This window comes from Schistocerca piceifrons, chromosome 4 (genome assembly GCF_021461385.2).
Source record: "Schistocerca piceifrons isolate TAMUIC-IGC-003096 chromosome 4, iqSchPice1.1, whole genome shotgun sequence".
In the NCBI taxonomy this organism is placed as follows: Eukaryota; Metazoa; Arthropoda; class Insecta; order Orthoptera; family Acrididae; genus Schistocerca; species Schistocerca piceifrons.
In genome coordinates, this window is record NC_060141.1 from 29,367,123 (window position 1) to 29,388,143 (window position 21,021).

Sequence of the window (21,021 nt, forward strand, 5' to 3'; positions counted from 1 at the left end):
GTTATCCCAGAACAATAACAAGGGTTCATTTGTTCCAACCCAGGATGGTAATAAGTGTCGAAAGGGGTGCTCCACAGTAGCTGGTTCTTTGGGACGGTGGGAGGACTGGGTGTGTTTGGATAAAGCACGGAAAACCTGTTGGCAGACTAGGTCCAGGAGATAGTATCTGCCAGTGGAGGCTTTTGTGAGAGCTTCAGTACACTGGGCAAGGGAGTTCTTGTCAATGCAGACACACTGTCCCTGGATGGCCAGGTTGTACAGGAGGGATTTTTTTATGTGGAAGGGATGGCAGTTTTCAAAATGCAGATACTGTTGGTGGTTGATGGGTTTAATGTGGACAGAAAGCAGATGGAGCCATAAGAGAGGAGGAGGTCAACATCCAGGAGAGTGTCACATTGGATTCAGGAGGACCAGGTAAAGCGGATGGGAGAGAATGTGTGAAGGTGTTGAGGTTATGAAGTAATGAGGATAGGGTGTCTTGGCCCTGAAGTCCAGATCATGAAAATGTCATCAATGAACCTGAACCAGAGCAGGGATTTGGGTTTTGGGGAGGCTGGAGGTTTCCTTTAGGTGGCCTATAAATGGGTTGGCACAGAAGGGTGCCATTCTGGGGCCCCATGGCTGCACCATGGATTTTATATATACCTCCCCTTCAAAGGAGAAGGATGTGTGTGTTGGAATAATGTTAGCACAGTGTATGAGGAAAGAGATAGTGGGTTTGTAGTCTGAAGGATGTTGGGAGAGGTAGTGTTCGACAGCAGCACGACCATGGGGATGAGGGATGCTGGTGCTTAGGGAAGTGGTGTCGACAGTGACAAGTATGTGGGAAACTGGTTAGAGGTGTCTGTCAATGAGGGCCAGTGGGGGTAAAATAACCAGCTACAATGGAGCATCCAGGATTGTTGGATTTGTAGATTTTGGGGAGAATGTAGAATGGTGGTATGTGGGGTGTCATAGAGGTGACGAGGGAAATGGATTCAAGGGCGGGTTTCTGGGAAAGGTCTCAGGCTTTAAGGAAGAATTGTAGGTTATCTTGGACTTGTGGGATGGGCTCACTACGGCAGAGTTTATAGGTGAAGGAGTCAGACAATTGGCACGGGCCTTCCAAAATGCAGTCACTGCAATACAAAATGACAGTGTTGGAACATTCATTTGCAGATAGGATAATTAGGTTAGGAACTGTTTTGAGGCTGTGTATGATTGTCCTTTCTTCTGCTGAAAGGTTGGTGTTCTTAGGAAGTGACACTGAAAAGGATGGTGAAGCCAAGTTAGGAGTAAGAAACTCCAGTGAGGTGACCAGGGGTTTTTTATGTGGGATCGGGGAGAAGGTGGGAGTATCATGGTCGGCTGGTGGCACGAACTGACAAAGGCAGAGTTCAATGGTGGAATTAGGTTGCCTTTTGTTGTGTACATAGTTCCGCGTAGTCAGCGCGTACACAACTTTCCCACTAGAGCGCGCCCCGCTAAGCACAACAGCGCAGGCGCAGCGCTCGTCCGTCTCCGCACTACGAGATGGCGCTTTCTTAGAGACGGACCAAATTCTGCTTCCGCCGATCCGCGTATTAATATGTAACGCATCCAATGAGATTGCTGCTAACGTAGAACCTTTTCTCCTCGTGGATCACACTCGCGCAGTGATACATGAACGCGCGAGGTATTATAACGAGTGTACAGACCTCCGATTAGTCAGTCTGCATTAGTCTGCAGTCAAGTTTCAGTCTGCACCTAATAAGATTATCATATTCCTGTACATAGCCATGAAGAGAAATGTATAGACACTTTGTCAAGTATCAGAGATATATGAGAATAAGATTAACATACCAAGACCAAAGGAACTTCAGATTGTCAATTGTAAATAGCATCCAGAACCAAGTTAAATTATTTTTATGCTTGGTATTATTCTAATAAATGTGTCTGAAAATTAATCAAGTTCTGTTTAAAGTTGGTCACCGTCAATCTGCTACTCTAAGCGTGCAAGTGGCATCTCTTATCGTCTGACCTAACGGCAGAAGATAAACACACCACGATAAGACCACGAGACATATTGCTGACACTCACCTACTTCGTTAGAGCGACGAGTCAAATAATCTGATTCTCAAGTCTAATTCTCTTAATCTAGCTTTACTTCTCACTTAGTTCTTTTAACATATCTGGACTGAAGTTGGAACAGTAATTATCAAGTATCCCCCTCCTAAACTTAGGACTGAATGACATGCCCGTCCTTTCTAACCTAAAAAAGGAATATACAAGTTCTAAAAGCTAGATATCTTTACTTTTAAGTATTTCTATTAGCAAGTACCTGAAATTTCACCTCATGGAGCTACGTTGTAAATAGACGACCTATCACTTACAGGATTTTTCATTTTATTTTTCAATTTGATACGTAGATGTCTTAATGCTTCCTCAGACTATATGCTCATTTTCAATCAACTGCCACCAATAATGTGTGTGTTCCTGCAACATTAATACAAAAGCTCTCTGAAAAACAAAATGAAGCATCTCAAAAGCAGTAAAACCGCAAAGAGAGGCAACAATTTTTCATTTTTCTAGCACTTTGTTCTCTTGCCAACATGGAGGTCGTAACACACAAACTCAGATGGACAACAAGTGGACCAAACATCAGCCATGGCTTTGCTGAATCATTTTAACATTGATTTTTGAGAGAAACAGTAACATAAAGCAACAGTGAAATTCAGATTATATGTGCAGAAGACATAATGAACTAGCCAGATATAAATCCAGTTTTCAACAGTGTACAAAATTATATTGCATACAAATTCTAGATTAAACAGGTATGCAAATTGCTGGCGAAATTCTATTGAGAAGGTCGAAATTTGAACCAGTTGGTGGGTTGGCTACAAACTGACAAATCTGAATGCTAGGAGAGTGATGAATGTCTTCCCGGACTTGTATTAACAGCATGATACAAATTGTGACCTAAAAATTTCAAAACTTCCTAAGGTAACTCCGAACTTATTAAATTATGATGTCTACTTCATCATCAAAGTAGCCCCTAGATGATGTTCACAATGATAGTACAAATTTCCTTTAATGCATGAACTACCAGAAATCCACTCTCTGCAATGTGTTCATTAACCGTAAAAATTCCACTCAAGTCTCGGAATAAAAACACTGCCTTTTCACTAGGATTTCATTTTTGGTTAGAGAGACTGTAACAGTCTTGATAAGGCAAATAGTGGTGATAGGTTCAAAGCAATGCTTGTGTTGTCTGGGAGAAGTTTCCCAACATTCCTCAGAGCTTCTACTCCGATTAGGCACTCTGAAAGCCATAAAAACATAGCACTGAGACAATGATATGACGTGGAAGAAATCCCTTGTGGACAAATGTCAAAGGTCTTTTAGAGTTAGCTGTAAGCCTTAAGATGGAACGCGTTTTGGTACCGACTTCTCTCTTACCATCTGGGAAATCTCCTCTGACCCGTGGTTCTGGGTGACTTTTCCGAACTCTCCCCATTTCCTAAACCTCAGCAGTCCTTTTCCTTCAACCCTCTTCCTGCCCCTTCAACCCTTCTACCAAGAGGAGGAGCCACTGGCTCCAAAAGCTTGCTAATTTACTTAACCCTTGAATGTGTTTTCTCCTGCTGCCACTTGGTGAGCAGATTTTTTTATCCATCCAATTAAATTACAGATGAAACAGAATGACTTTTCAAAAAGCAAAGTTCTTTTCAAAGCTTTTCAGCATTGCTAAAGCTGTAAGCTATTGCCTGGAAGGCCCCTAGAATAGCCAGGTTTTGTGCTAAATGGAGGTGTTGGTATAGATCTACATACTTACTAATAAAACAAAAGCTGTATAGTAACAGCTCCAGAGACTTCAAACTGAATGAACACGTCGATTAGGAACATCACACTACAATCTCACCTCCGGATCTTCTCTCTTATGTATTCATATGTGAAAGAGTCATTTACGTTATGACCCCATTATGAAGTTCAAACAAATTTCGGGCTTGCAGCCGGTCGTCGTTCAATACTTCACATGATATTTCAACTGGGCACCTGACAGTTATCTTCAAGTGAGCCGGCGCAGACTGGCGAAAACGTCCTCCGTTCCGAAATATATAGCGTACTGTAACTATTCTGTGCATGAGTCGAAAACTTGATAGTTGAACCACACTGCCCGATGGCAGCGCCCTCGCTGGTGGAATAGCGGAACTCAGTCACCCTCTGCATTGCTGTTTGCCACGGCCGTCGACGCACTCTGTCGTCTTCGATTTGAGCAAATCGTGGAGATGATGGGATTCCATGCACTGTCCAGCTGGTAGCCGCTGTCACGGTTTAACAGATTTTCCGCCAGTCGTATTTCTATGGATTCTTTAATAATGGAGTCCCAGAAAGACATTGCTGTGGACAAAATCATTGTTTTCTCACACTCCATTGAATGTCCAGTAGAAATACAATGTTCAGCAATAGCGGACTTGCTTGGCTGTAAAAGGCGGGTGTAACATTGATGTTCAGTGCAGCGTTCTACACGGTGCATGTGGTTTGACCCAGGGGGGCGCAGAAAGCTATGCGCAGAAAGCAACGTGTTTTCTCAGTTGTGCGCATGACGTCACGGTGGAAGCAGCTGTGCCAAACAGTACACAGTTCGAATTGTGTGTGATTGTTTTTCTTGTGTTGTTTTGTGTTTGAAGGAGTATTTTGATTGAGTTCTTTCTTCTGAGGTACTCAGTCAACAGCGGAAACATTCAGAATTGGGGAGTGTTAACGGTTTTTGCTGTAATTGATATTTGATTCGGAACTGAAATAGTTAGCGATAGTGGACAGCGGAATTAATTTTTACAACGCCAGGCTGTGCTGTAACGGGCTGTTTTTCCTCCAACTGGAGCACAAAGGGAACTGATGTAATGTATCACAGTTTCTCGCGTAATGAAACATTACAAAAACTATGGTTGTCGAAATGTTGAGGGAAAGACAGTGTAAATGTTGCGCATGCAAGAATACATTCTCGCCATTTCGCAGAAACAGATTACTTAAGGGATTTACAGTCTGAATTGCTTAATTTGCCCCGAAAAAGAATGCTCAAGCCAGATGCAGTTCCTTCGCGCAATTTGCCGTGCAGTAGTGCGACTGTCAATGTGTCACCCGCAACAGAAGACAGAACCAAACGGTATAAGAAACGAGAACTACATAAGAAATCTCTGGAAACTCTGGAAAAGCTGTCACCAAATAAGAAACATCATAATAAGAGCACATGTACAGATGACAGTTTTTTTTTTTTTTTTTTTTTTTTTTTTGGACACATAAAGTTACTTTGATGAATACTATAGCGGCTTTAGAAAGAAGGAATGCTGTTCTTACAAACAAGTGTGTGCAACTTCGAGCTCTTAAGTAAATTCATTTCAATGCAATTAAATGAATAGTTTCTGATTTATTTGAGCCGAGGTTTCGAATTTCAAGTGTGTGTCAGTGTGGTTGTGATCTGACATTTTACCGATGTGTGAGGCATAAGCTGCGAAAGAATATAACTCATCAGTTTTAACTGTAATATTTTAGCAGCAGAAAAGCAGTTTAGACATCAAATTTCTGGTATAAACAAAATCTTCCGCCAAAAACTTGACGTAAATGCGCATACCGTGTCGTCTGCTTGTGAGCGCTTGCTTCCACGCTGACGTCATTAGGCCAGCCAATGGCAGAGCAGAGCACTTACTGCCCAACCTTCTTATTTAGTAACCTTGGTTTGACCTATGTAAGCCATACCACATTGGCACAGTATCTTGTAAATTCCGGCCTTTCGTAGTAACAGATTGTCCTTAACTGATCCCACAAGGTCTGCAACTTCGATGGTGGGCGGAAAACCACTTTTACCTGAAATGTTAAGAGGATTCTTGCTATTTTAAACGAAGTGTTGCCAACGAAAGGAAGAAAAGCTAAAGATTGTTCCGGCATGTTCTCCTCTTTATTCACTTCCTGCTTCTTAGTTTTAACTGTTAGTGCCCTGTTAATCTGCCGGATGGAATACCCACTTTCTCTGAATACTGTCTTTAGATGGGCGAGTTCTTGAGGTAAGCTATCTAGATCTGAGGCAGTATGAGCTCTATGAACAAGTGTTTTAAGCAAACTCATGGTTTGCGATGGGTGATGGCAACTTGATGCTTGCAGCTACAAATCAGTATGAGTGGGTTTCCGGTAAACTGAATGCCCTAGAGAACCATCATTCTTCCTTCGAACCAGGACATCCAAGAAAGGCAAACAACCATCTTTCTCTATTTCCATGGTGAACAGGATGTTGCTATGAATGGAGTTGAGGTGATGTAGAAACTCCATTAATTTATCTTCTCCATGAGGCCACACTATGAAAGTGTCATCCACATACCACCAAAAAACTGTTGGCTTCAGGGCAGCTGATTCAAGCGCTCTCTCTTCAAAATCCTCCATAAAAAGGTTGGCCACCAAAGGAGACAGGGGACTATCCATGGCGAGACCGTCAGTCTGTTCAAAATATCCTTGATTAAATAAGAAGGGAAACTTGCCATGCTCTGTTGAAGGCTCCTACTCAACGCAGTAGTTTAACCTCTGCAGAAAGGGCTGCATTATGAAATCTGAGAGAGGACCCTGACGTAGTGGTATTGAAAGCTGACAAAGGTAATGCAACTGTTTTGTTACCTCGTGGTGTGTATAAAGATAAGATGTATGGTCTGCTAAGTGACTCTACCTACAGGAGGATTGATTACGATCCTACAGGACATGTGCAACGAAAAACTTCAGCACTATTAAATTCCTCCTACTTACTGCAAGAGACCATCAAGAGGTTAAGACCACATGGTTGTGTACCTCCAAGACTGTATGGCCTTCCAAAGATTCATAAAGAGGGTCTTCCTCTGCGTCCAATAGTGAGCAACATTGGAGCTCCTACATATGATTTAGCTAACATCTCACTTCCTTATTGAGACCTTTCGTAGGCAAGTGCTCACATCACATACAAAACTCAGCTGATTTTATCAATCGACTGGGGGCTCTTCGTCTTAGCAGTGCAGACCTTCTAGTAAGTTTTGATGTGGTCTCACTTTTTACAAAAGTTCCTCTTGCAGATTCTTTGACACTGATTGGTAACATGTTTCCTGTTGATATCACTGCTTTGTTCAGGCATCCTCTTTCCTCAACTTATTTTATGTTTAATCAAGAATATTTTGAACAGACTGACGGTGTCGCCATGGATAGTCCCCTGTCTCCTTTGGTGGCCAACCTTTTTACGGAGGATTTTGAAAAGAGAGCGCTTGAATCAGTTGTCCTGAAGCCAAAATTTTTTGGCAGTATGTGGATGACACTTTCATAGTTTGGCCTCATGGAGAAGATAAATTAATGGAGTTTCTACATCACCTCAACTCCATTCATAGCAACATCCTGTTCACCATGGAAATAGAGAAAGATGGTTGTTTGCCTTTCTTGGATGTCCTGGTTCGAAGGAAGAATGATGGTTCTCTAGGGCATTCAGTTTACCGGAAACCCACTCATACTGATTTGTACCTGTAAGCATCAAGTTGCCATCACCCATCGCAAACCATGAGTTTGCTTAAAATACTTGTTCATAGAGCTCATAGTGCCTCAGATCTAGATAGCTTACCTCAAGAACTCGCCCATCTAAAGACAGTATTCAGCGAAAGTCGGTATTCCACGAAAGTGGGTATTCCATCCGGCAGATTAACAGGGCACTAACAGTTAAAACTAAGTAGCAGGAAGTGAATAAAGAGAAGAACATGCCGGAACAATCTTTAGCTTTTCTTCCTTTCGTTGGCAACACTTCGTTTAAAATAGCAAGAATCCTCTTAAAATTTCAGGTAAAAGTGGTTTTCCGCCCACCATCGAAGATTGCAGACCTTGTGGGATCAGTTAAGGACAATCTGTTACTACGAAAGGCCGGAATTTACAAGATACCATGCCAATGTGGTATGGCTTACATAGGTCAAACCACACGCACCGTGAAAGAACGCTGCACTGAACATCAATGTTACACCCGCCTTTTACAGCCAAGCAAGTCCGCTATTGCTGAACATTGTATTTCTACTGGACATTCAATGGAGTATGAGAAAACAATGATTTTGTCCACAGCAACGTCTTTCTGGGACTCCATTATTAAAGAATCCGTAGAGATACGACTGGTGGAAAATCTGTTAAACCGTGACAGCGGCTACCAGCTGGACAGTGCATGGAATCCAGTCATCTCCACGATTTGCTCAAATCGAAGACGACAGAGTGCGTCGATGGCCGTGGCAAACAGCAACGCAGAGGGCGACTGAGTTCCGCTATTCCACCAGCGCATAATAGTTACAGTACGCTATATATTGCGGAACGGAGTACATTCTCTACAGTCTACGCCAGTTCATCTGAAGATGACTGTCAGGTGCGCAGTTAAAATATCATGCGAAGTACTGAACGACGACTGGCTGCAAGCCCGAAATTTGTTTGAACAGTCAATTCGCTGGGAAAATTTTAAAATTCACACCATTATGAAGGTTTACAGGAACGTCAATAAGGGTCTTTTCCTTACAGTCCTCCATAAAAATATCCATAGCCAGGGGTGAGAGAAGTGAGCGTATAGAGAAATCATCTATTTATTCATAACAGTCTCCACACCTCCTCCCACAATACGAAATAACTGCACTGCAGATAATGCAAACAATCTCTCTCTCAATACTACTCTCCACTATCTACAAATCTGAATTTTCACACTGGTACTTCACTCCTTGTTTACAACAGATAATATCTTGGATGAAGAATAATTTTAAAGATCAATATTAGATTGTGGTCTTTTCCTGATGACTCTTAAGCCCCCTCGTTCTCTTACACCCCCTTCCCTATTTCTTTCTGCTGCAATTGTTTTTAACTGTTGTCTACTTATAAATCTTTTGGCCCTAATATTCTGTCACATGACCTACAATTTCACTACCTTTTACATTATAGTACAATGACCTCTAAAGCTAAGCTGTTAAGTGAATATGTTGTGACCTCTGTAGGAAATACGATGTTGAATCTAAACAGTAGCAATACGTAAGAAAAATGTGATATGCAGAAGACAATCCTTCAAGGAGGACTGTTATTTCATTAAGTATATACACTGATCAGCCAGAACATTATGATCACCTACCTACTATCGATATAAACCAGTCCATCCATTGCAGGCAGCATCACCTGGCAAAGAATGACTGCTTGCCAGACACACACATGGTGTGTGCAGTGTGAGTGAGTGTGATGTCTGTCTGTAAAATGTGAAAGGCTCGTGATCTATCAGAGTTTGACAGAGGTCAGATTGCGATGGCCCAGGGGCTCGGCACGAGCATTTCAGAAACTCCACAGCTTGTCGGGTGTTCGAAGAGTGCTGTGGTGAGTGTCTTCAACACATGGTGAAACCACACCCAGACATCGTGGGGTTGGGCGACCCCCTCATTACAGATGTCGCGCGTCATAGGCTGGGCAAACTGGTAAAACAGGACACGTGTCAAACTGTGGCAGAACTAACATCAGACTTTAATGTTGGGCAGAACAAAAGTGTGTCTGAACAAACAGTGCATTGAACACTCCTAATTAGGGGCCTCCACAGCCAATGAACCACGCACGTGTCAATGTTAATGTCATGAGATTGGCAACTACGACTGAAATGGGCATGTGACCATCAGCACTGGATGTTGGTGCAGTGGTAGAGCATTGCATAGTCTGACAAATCGCAATACCTTAATCATCATGGTGATCGCAGGGGGGCAAATGTGTTGCCTTCCAGGGGAATAGCTCCTTGACACCTGTACTGCAGGACAGAGACAAGTTGGCAGTGGCTATATTATGTCTGGGGCACATTCATGTTGGCATCCATGGGTCCAAAGGGGCTCATGCAAGGCACCATGATGGCAAAGGAGTACCATATACCAGTTGCAGACCATGGAACGCCTTTGTGACAATCATGTTTCCCAAAGGCAGTGGCATTTTTCAACACGATAATACACCATGTCACAAGGCCAGGCGTCCGAGGGCGCAGTTCGAGGAACAGAGCGGCGAGTTATATAATTGATGGGCTAGCCCCACCATTCACCCAATCTGAACGCGACTGAACACATCTAGGATGTGACTGGATGTGGCATCAGAGCTCATTGCCCCCGTCCCCAGAATTAGGTGACCTGTGTGTGTGTGTGTGTGTGTGTGTGTGTGTGTGTGTGTGTGTGTGTGTGTGTGTGTGTGCGCGCGTGTGTGCGGGCGCGCGTGCGCAGACAAAGGCTCCACCACTGGTGTAATGAATCACCGTGACTACCTCACTGAAAGCTTCAGTCAACTGTCTGCCTCCTCCATTAACATCCCACCCTATTAGTCCAATGTAATCTCCTACTCACATTCTTAGTCCCATTCCAGAGCCTCTCCCCTGAATTCATCTCCCTTCTCATGCCAGTGACTCCACAAACACCTTCTCTCGCATCCACCTCACCTCATTCTCCTTCTTGGATATTGAGCTCCACCACTTTGATGGATCCATCCACACTTCGATCCACGTTAAATCTACTAGCCACCAACAGTAGCAGCTGATACTGAATTTAGGTTGTTCATTAAATTACTGCAAAGCCTAAACCACACCAAATATAAAACAAAAAAAAACTGTTTGTATAATGGCATTATAGTTACCGTAAAATAATAGAACACCCACTAAGATTTACAAATTTCAACAGGATTAAGTTGCTGGTGACTATAATAATTCAAATAATCCCACATCCTTTATACAGTGACCAGCCAAAACATTATGGCTACCAACCTACTACTGGTACAAACCTGTCCAGCTGATAGCAATGTCACCTGGTGAGGAATGACTGCTAATCAGACACACACACACAGTGCTTGTGGTATCAGTGAACTTGCTGTCTGTCTGTAAAATGGGGAAGGTGTGCAATCAATCTGAGTTTGACCGAGAGCAGAATGTGAGAGCCCGGAAGTTAGGAAAAAGCATTTCAGAAACTGCATGACTTGTCGGGAGTTTTAGGAGTGCGGTGGTGAGTGTCTTCAATAAATGGCAAAACCAAGATGAAACCAGTCCTGATGTCGTGGGGTTGGGTGGACACCCCTCATAACAGATGTCTGATGTCATAGGCTGGGCAGACTGGTAAAACAGGACAGGCAGCGAAGTGTGGCGAAACTAAAATCAGATTTTAATGCTAGGCAGAGTGCAAGTGAGTCTAAACACACAGTGCACCGAACACTTCTAATGTTGGATTTGCTTCCATGCCATGATGTGCCACCGCTGTTAATCCCTGCCAAAGGTGGACATACCGGCTATTACGTAGGTGGTCGTAATGTTTTGGCTGATCAGTGTCATTAGTTTTATGAAAGACAGCCACTGACGAATAGTGGAATATCCTCTCCTCCTTCCTACAACAAATCCTTATTCAAAAAAAGGAAAGTTGCAAGCTACCTCCACTGATTATGTCTACATTTCTCACTGCCTTAATGTGCTGAAGAAGTTCCTTCTTCGTGAAGAGTTTAATACTCATTGTTGGTCTTAGTGTCACACGGTCTTCAACACCCCCTCCCCACACACAAAACATAATAGACTGAAACAGACTGCAGTAAAACTGTGCCTTTTATGGTAGGCATTCCAGTGTTTTGTGTCATATCATTGAAAGGTCGTCACCAGTGACACAGGCACATTGTAGTAATTGTAATATATTACTTAGTCTTTTGTACGGCAAGACTACAGCATAAACCACATAGAAGTACCAAAGCTGTAGACAACAGTGTAGTAATGAAGTACATGCTGTAAATGAATTAGTACTGCATAATAAACATAAAGAGACAACTTCATGTGCAACACATATGTTGCATGAGTGAACTCACCGACTAGATTCCAATCATCAGCTTGTCCTTGACCTAATGTTCCTTTCTTCTTCTTCTTTTTTCTCTTTGGATCATTTGATATACTTGTTGCTGGTGAGTCCTGGAATCCTGATATTACAGGGGATACTTGCTGGAGAAAATGTTCGTGCTGTCCATTTGCAAGAGATATCTGAGGCACTCCTTTTCCCGACTGGTCGGTTAACCCCGATAACACAGACGATTTCATCTGTGCCTGCTGCTGCTTAGGTGGTTGTTGTTGTTGTTGTTGTTGTTGTTGTTGCTGCTGCTGCTGCTGCTGCTGCTGCGGCCGTGGCTTGAAACTCGATGCACTAGTTCCTACTCCTCCAGCACTTTCCTGGAGTCCATTTTGCTGCACAACATGTCGATTATTTGAATCATTTCGGATGGCTATTCGATGCTGGGGAATGCTGTCACAATTTAGTGCTCTACATGATGCTGGCACATTTTCTTTCCCTCTTAATATGCCTCCAATTTGTCCATTGGCAACTGGCCCAGATGCCTTTTTACCACTAACATGCTTCACAATTCCATTTTTTGAGGTTACATCCACACCAATGTTGTCAGGAAGGTATTCTTGATGATTAGTTTGCGGCACAGGTTGTGGAAATCTGTTTCCTGCTGCAATAGCTTGCTGGAGGGCAGGACTTCTAATTGTAACTGTTGACCCACTTACTTTGATAATTGCCGACTGAGATGTACGACTTGATGATGCCATATCAGGCTGAACAGTTGCAGATTGTTGCTGCTGTTGTTGCTGCTGCTGCTGCTGCTGCAGACGCAGCAATTTCTGACCGCTTGTCGTAACCTGAGTTTGATTCCTTGTAACTGTGGTCAACTGTTGAGACAATGTTGAATTACATGTCTGTACTAACTTGTCTCTATGCTCACTGTTACTCAGATTGGAAAAACCATTGATTACATTAAGACTGCCATCTTGATTGCCATTCTTGTTCTTTTTCTTATTTTTCTTCTTCCCTTCTGTAATAACTCCAACATTTTCTGAAAATAAACAGAACAACAACAACAATAATAATAATAATAATAATAATAATAATAATACCATGGAAAAATAAAATCATGAAATTTTAATATCTTTTGGTTGAAACTGAAGTAAAATTTTTGAAATACTGAATGATACATCAAACAATGGCAGTGTCTTAAGCCAGAAATCGTTACTGCAAAAATATTTTATGTTAGAAAGCTTTTTTGTTGAATGTTGCAGTCGACAATGTAGTGCATCTGAATTATTTAACTGATGTGACCTACTGGGAAACAACAGAAGACACTTGGATGAAGAACCAGTAGATGCTAAACACTGAGATATGACTCTTACCACACTTTACAAAAACAAGGAAAAACTTTTTGAACCACAACAAATACAAAGTTTGAGCAAAAGTAACGGCAACATTTTTTTTTCCTTGCAGACATCAGCCCTGATGAAAAATGCAGTATATATAGATGGAAAGACGAGTTTGGAACTATAAGTGTGGACACTGAAAAACAAGCGAACATTGTGCCTCACATATTTATTACGGCAGTGTACAGAACAATATTGGTTTCAGGGTGCAATATGATTACAGCACAGCACACAAACAGTTGACATGACAGAAATGTATCTAAAGGCCCTCAAAGTAATCCCCTGCAACATTCACACACGCTACTAACAATGTGGGAGCACTGAATACCACCAGCATCACCATTTGCCACACCATGTCTGAATAGGGTCACCTGTTGCCACACAGCATTAGCAATAACATCTCATGTCGCACACTGCCTGCCATGTAGTGGTTCCTTTAGCTTTTGTATGAGATTATAGTCACAGAGGGTAAGGTCAGGAGAGTACAGCAGGTGCTCCAATTCCCCCAACCCCAGGGTCGTAGTTGCCACTGTGTACACACTGCTTTATGTTGTTGTTGTTGTTGTTGTTGTGGTCTTCAGTCCTGAGACTGGTTTGATGCAGCTCTCCATGCTACTCTATCCTGTACAAGCTTTTTCATCTCCCAGTACCTACTGCAACCTACATCCTTCTGAATCTGCTTAGTGTATTCATCTCTTGGTCTCCCCCTACGATTTTTACCCTCCACACTGCCCTCCAATACTAAATTGGTGATCCCTTGATGCCTCAGAACATGTCCTACCAACCGATCCCTTCTTCTGGTCAAGTTGTGCCACAAACTTCTCTTCTCCCCAATCCTATTCAATACTTCCTCATTAGTTATGTGATCTACCCATCTAATCTTCAGCATTCTTCTGTAGCACCACATTTCGAAAGCTTCTATTCTCTTCTTGTCCAAACTATTTATCGTCCATGTTTCACTTCCATACATGGCTACACTCCATACGAATACTTTCAGAAATGACTTCCTGACACTTAAATCTATACTCGATGTTAACAAATTTCTCTTCTTCAGAAACGTTTTCCTTGCCATTGCCAGCCTACATTTTATATCCTCTCTACTTTGACCATCATCAGTTATTTTGCTCCCCAAATAGCAAAACTCCTTTACTACTTTAAGTGCCTCGTTTCCTAATCTAATTCCCTCAGCATCACCCGACTTAATTCGACTACATTCCATTATCCTTGTTTTGCTTTTGTTGATGTTCATCTTATATCCTCCTTTCAAGACACTGTCCATTCCATTCAACTGCTCTTCCAAGTCCTTTGCTGTCTCTGACAGAATTACAATGTCATCGGCGAACCTCAAAGTTTTTATTTCTTCTCCATGAATTTTAATACCTACTCCGAATTTTTCTTTTGTTTCCTTTACTGCTTGCTCAATATACAGATTGAACAACATCGGGGAGAGGCTACAACCCTGTCTTACTCCCTTCCCAACCACTGCTTCCCTTTCATGTCCCTCGACTCTTATAACTGCCATCTGGTTTCTGTACAAATTGTAAATAGCCTTTCGCTCCCTGTATTTTACCCCTGCCACCTTTAGAATTTGAAAGAGAGTATTCCAGTCAACATTGTCAAAAGCTTTCTCTAAGTCTACAAATGCTAGAAACGTAGGTTTGCCTTTCCTTAATCTTTCTTCTAAGATAAGTCGTAAGGTCAGTATTGCCTCACGTATTCCAGTGTTTCTACGGAATCCAAACTGATCTTCCCCGAGGTTGGCTTCTACTAGTTTTTCCATTCGTCTGTAAAGAATTCGTGTTAGTATTTTGCAGCTGTGACTTATTAAACTGATAGTTCGGTAATTTTCACATCTGTCAACACCTGCTTTCTTTGGGATTGGAATTATTATATTCTTCTTGAAGTCTGAGGGTATTTCGCCTGTTTCATACATCTTGTTCACCAGATGGTAGAGTTTTGTCAGGACTGGCTCTCCCACGGCCGTCAGTAGTTCCAATGGAATATTGTCTACTCCGGGGGCCTTGTTTCGACTCAGGTCTTTCAGTGCTCTGTCAAACTCTTCACGCAGTATCGTATCTCCCATTTCATCTTCATCTACATGCTCTTCCATTTCCATAATATTGTCCTCAAGTACATCGCCCTTATATAGACCCTCTATATACTCCTTCCACCTTTCTGCTTTCCCTTCTTTGCTTAGAACTGAGTTTCCATCTGAGCTCTTGATATTCATACAAGTCGTTCTCCTATCTCCAAAGGTCTCTTTAATTTTCCTGTAGGCGGTATCTATCTTACCCCTAGTGAGATAGGCCTCTACATCCTTACATTTGTCCTCTAGCCATCCCTGCTTAGCCATTTTGCACTTCCTGTCGATCTCATTTTTGAGACGTTTGTATTCCTTTTTGCCTGTTTCACTTACTGCATTTTTATATTTTCTCCTTTCATCAATTAAATTCAATATTTCTTCTGTTACCCAAGGATTTCTACTAGCCCTCGTCTTTACACCTACTTGATCCTCTGCTGCCTTCACTACTTCATCCCTCAAAGCTACCCATTCTTCTTCTACTGTATTTATTTCCCCCATTCCTGTCAATTGCTCCCTTATGCTCTCCCTGAATCTCTGTACAACCTCTGGTTCTTTTAGTTTATCCAGGTCCCATCTCCTTAAATTCCCACCTTTTTGCAGTTTCTTCAGTTTTAATCTACAGGTCATAACCAACAGATTGTGGTCAGAGTCCACATCTGCCCCTGGAAATGTCTTACAATTTAAAACCTGGTTCCTAAATCTCTGTCTTACCATTATATAATCTATCTGATACCTTTTAGTATCTCCAGGGTTCTTCCATGTATACAACCTTCTTTTATGATTCTTAAACCAAGTGTTAGTTATGATTATGTTGTGCTCTGTGCAAAATTCTACCAGGCGGCTTCCTCTTTCATTTCTGTCCCCCAATCCATATTCACCTACTATGTTTCCTTCTCTCCCTTTTCCTACACTCAAATTCCAGTCACCCATGACTATTAAATTTTCGTCTCCCTTCACAATCTGAATAATTTCTTTTATTTCATCATACATTTCTTCAATTTCTTCGTCATCTGCAGAGCTAGTTGGCATATAAACTTGTACTACTGTAGTAGGTGTGGGCTTCGTATCTATCTTGGCGACAATAATGCGTTCACTATGCTGTTTGTAGTAGCTTACCCGCATTCCTATTTTCCTATTCATTATTAAATCTACTCCTGCATTACGCCTATTTGATTTTGTGTTTATAACCCTGTAGTCACCTGACCAGAAGTCTTGTTCCTCCTGCCACCGAACTTCACTAATTCCCACTATATCTAACTTCAACCTATCCATTTCCCTTTTAAAATTTTCTAACCTACCTGCCCGATTAAGGGATCTGACATTCCACGCTCCGATCCGTAGAACGCCAGTTTTCTTTCTCCTGATAACGACATCCTCTTGAGTAGTCCCCGCCCGGAGATCCGAATGGGGGACTATTTTACCTCCGGAATATTTTACCCAAGGGGACGCCATCATCATGTAATCATACAGTAAAGCTGCATGCCCTCGGGAAAAATTACGGCTGCAGTTTCCCCTTGCTTTCAGCCGTTCGCAGTACCAGCACAGCAAGGCCGTTTTGGTTATTGTTACAAGGCCAGATCAGTCAATCATCCAGACTGTTGCCCTTGCAACTACTGAAAAGGCTGCTGCCCCTCTTCAGGAACCACACGTTTGTCTGGCCTCTCAACAGATACCCCTCCGTTGTAGTTGCACCTACGGTACGGCTATCTGTATCGCTGAGGCACGCAAGCCTCCCCACCAACGGCAAGGTCCATGGTTCATGGTTTATGGGGTTTTGAATTGTCATGCAGTATGATTCCACTGTACACAAGATCTGGATGTTTCTCTCAAACACCATGTTGTTCCCACTGCATCAGGGAGCCCTCTAGTACTCAGTGCTCACAGTTCTGCCACATGGAACGAAGTGGCACAAAGTGATACCCTGAAGTCATATGTGAAGATCACTGCCAGTTTCTCAGGGGAAAGATTCTGATGGAACTTCTGTTGCCTTGGTGATCTAGCACATCACCACTTTGCAGACTGACCTTTAGAATTCATTGATGGCGATTATTTGTGACAAGAAATGGTCACTGTGCTGCTGTTAGCATGCTAGGTGGTGAGAATATTTTGCGTATCACATCCACCATTGAACTTCCGTCAGTACATGTGGTACCCACAGTGATGAGATTTTGTGCAGTTGCTGCTCTGCCCACAATACCCCATGGGTGGAGGGTTTCTAGATACCAATTGCGCTCTCCAACCCCTGTAGCAACCATCATCTGCCTTCCTCCAGTAGCTGCCTGATAATGGCACGTGCCATGTCAGTCCGCATACTGACAGGTCTTCCCGAGCTTTGCTGACCACTGGCAGCCAGAAGCCTTTGCTGGAACTTCCCTATTCACACTGTGACATTCTCTCACATTTCTCCCTTGGAGAACGGCTATTTTGACAAACTGCAACAAAATATAAAATACACATACAAAACATGAGTGTTCGCACGCATGCCCCCCCCCCCCCCCCCCCCCCACACACACACACACACACACACTATGTCCAATGGAAATTTATTAGAGTATCATGCAAAAAAAAAAAAAAAGTTGGTCAAGAACATTGAGATTTTTATTAATAACATTCCCCCTTTACATATTACATACATATTTATGCACCATATACACAGGGTGCCTAGAAAAAGTATCATCCAATTATAAAAAATCATAACTATTATGTTATCTCAGTAATGTGCATGAACAACGTTCTGCTGGAAAGAACAAACACTCGAGTTTGCCATGGTTGCCGCTAATTAGCAGCAGTGTGCGCCCATTTTGGTTCTAGTAAAAATGGTATCAGGAAAACAGAAAGCATTTTGTGTTCTATATTTTGCACAGTGTGGCTCAGTAATAACTATTCAGTGTGACTTTCATACTAGGTCTGGTGCTGGATCCTCCTACAGCAGAACGCATTAGATGATGGCATGAACAATTCCACGAAACAGGTTGTTTGTGTAAAGGCAAATCGTCGGACTGTCCTTGAGTGTCCGACACTGATGTTGAACAGATCTGCCATAGTTTTACAAGGAGTCCGCAGAAATCTGTTTGCCGTTTGCCATGCAGCTCGACAGCTCAACATGCCCCCAATGTTCATCTGGTGTGCGTTTTGTCGACATTTACACATTAAACCATACAAAATTCAGCTACTGCAAGCCCTTCGTGAATGTGACAACAACAATGTGTGTAGTTTTGTAATCTCGTTCTTGGCAAGCTGGAGGATGACAGTTTTCTTCCACACTTAGTAATTAGTGGTGAGGCACAGTCCATTTAAATGGAAAGGTGGTGTCAAAATGAGAGAATATGGGGTACGAACTATCACATGAAGTTGTACAACGTGAGAGGGACTCTCCAAAATTTAATGTGTTTTGTGCAGTTTCACGGGAAAAGGTGTATGGTCCATTTTTCTTTGCCGAGAACATTATACCAGGAAGCACATATCTCACTATGCTGGAGACCTTTCTTTTCCCACAGTTGGAGACTGATTTGAACGACTTCATTTACCAACAGGATGGAGCACCGCCACACTGGCATCTGGAAGTGCGAGAATTTTTAAATCAAAGGATTACTGAATGATGGATCGGTCACACTAGACCAAATGATTCAGCCTCCAAGGTCACTGTACCTGACTGTATGTGATTATTTCTAGGGGGGTTTATAAAAGGCTCTGTTTGTGTGTCTCCAACAACAATTAATGAACTAAGGCATCATGTAACAGCAGCTGTCGAACAACTATGAAAAGGTTTTAAAAAAGCTTTTTGAGTTTCCCATTCAATACATCGTGTGTGTTTATTAGTTTCAGAAATATAGATGTGCCAAATCGCATAATTCTTTTTTATACACCCCGTATTAAAAAAATATGTAGCCCACGTCTGTCCGAACTTTTACTGCAGTACGGTGTAAAAATTTTAAGTAAATCAGTCAAGAACTTTCTGAGCTTTTTGCTATCAACATCTCCTGCTTATGTACTATGTACATCCAAATGTACATTACAGTATCATGTAAACATCTGAATTAAAACGGTCAAGAACTTTTCAAGATTTTTGGTAACAAACTTTTTTCCCCCTTTACACATTACATACAGATTTGTGTACCATAATATTAAAAAACATGTAGTATATGTCATCTAAGCATTTACTATACCTCGCTTGTTCACTAACTCACAAAAACTTACCCAGAATCTGCACTAATCTTCTACTACAGTCCAATTTTTAACATCTAACTCATTTCATTTCACTAAAAAAGGTATCTTTTATAATTAGTTTCTTCGAAAATTAAGAAAAATGAATACTTTTCCTGATCTCATTCACTTATTGTATATTTTTCTCGCAAAAGGTGAATGTAAGAAAATAAATTTAATATTTCTTTATAAAAGGTGCATGTAAGAAGAAAAATCTAATTTTTTCTCACAACGAATAGCTAATATTAAAATTTTACTCGCTCACTAGTTCAGTGTATTTTATTATAAAGAGTGAACATAATAAAAAATTAATTCAGTATCAAAAACTGTAAAACAACCTCCAGATGGTTGCAGTAGGGAGGTTAGACAGAGAGCGGGAAGCGGGGAGGGGGGGGGGGGGGGGGGGGGGGGCGTTCCTCCTTAGTAATAGGATTCAATTGCATACACCCAAGACTACTGACACTTAGGATGAAAGGGAAATTCTTCAATTACTCCATAATTAATGCCCATCCACCAACTGAAGAATCACTGGAGGAGGAAAAAGAAGCTTTCTATGAATCTCTGGAAAGAGCATATGATGAAACCGCAGTGCATGATATAAAAACACTAGCCAGAGACCTAAATGCTCAGGTGGTAAGAGAACAGATCTACAGACCAACGATTAATATCTGTAGCAAGCACGCCATAAGTAATGACAACAGGGCAAGGTTGATACTATCTGCAGCATTTAGAAACGCGTGTTCACATACAAGGAAATGCGTGATGGAACTCTAAATGAAAATACAACAAACCAGATTGACCATGTACTAATTAATGCAAGGCACAAGTCAAACTCACTAGATGTAAGGAGTTTAAGAGGTCCAAATATATACACCTACCATTTCCAGGTTTGAGCATAGGTGAGGGCAAGAATATTCAAGCACTGAAATGAACCCAGCCCATGACGCAGAAATATAACATCACACCTTTAAAATCAGAGGAAGCAAGGGCCCAATACCAGGAGCAAATAACTCAGGCCCTTGGAAACGCTGGAGAATGTAATAACATTGAAGATCAATGGGAAAAGACAAAAAAGACAGTGTAGACAGCAACAAGCGAGATACTTGGGAACAATGTTAGGCAAACAATAACCTCATGGTTCAGTACCGAATGTGAAACAGCAAGAAATGCAAAAATGAAGCATACAGAAGGACATCACAACCATATTGTACGAAGAGAATAATGAAAGACGATACAGAAAAAACAGAGAACTGAAAAAAGGTCCCATCAAAGGAAAAAAGAGGAAGTGGATGAGGGCAAACATTGAAGAAACAGAGCTTCAGAAAAAGTGAAAACAAGGCATGAAAATTTTATAGAGACGTGAACAAGGCATGGAAACCTTTCAGGGCAGAACAAGTTTAATGAAAGATGACCAGGGCAAAATTATAAGCGAAGAGAAAGAGATAAGCGAGAGGCGGTGTTGCTACTCCTAAAACTCCTTAATCCAGACCAGTTGTGCAAAGGAACCCAACAAACAGAAGGAAGAAGACACAGATAA

At 41.9% G+C, this 21,021-nt stretch overlaps 1 protein-coding gene across 2 annotated transcripts in view; it reads right to left on the bottom strand.

Moving 5' to 3' along the window:
* LOC124794677 (protein FAM193A-like) overlaps window positions 1-21,021 on the bottom strand; it is a 225,302-nt gene that overhangs the window by 22,941 nt on the left and 181,340 nt on the right. For both annotated transcript variants that reach the window (XM_047258212.1, XM_047258211.1), the window contains exon 18: window positions 11,821-12,840. In XM_047258212.1, coding sequence (XP_047114168.1) covers window positions 11,821-12,840 — 1,020 coding nt within the window. The remainder of the gene's footprint in view (window positions 1-11,820; window positions 12,841-21,021) is intronic.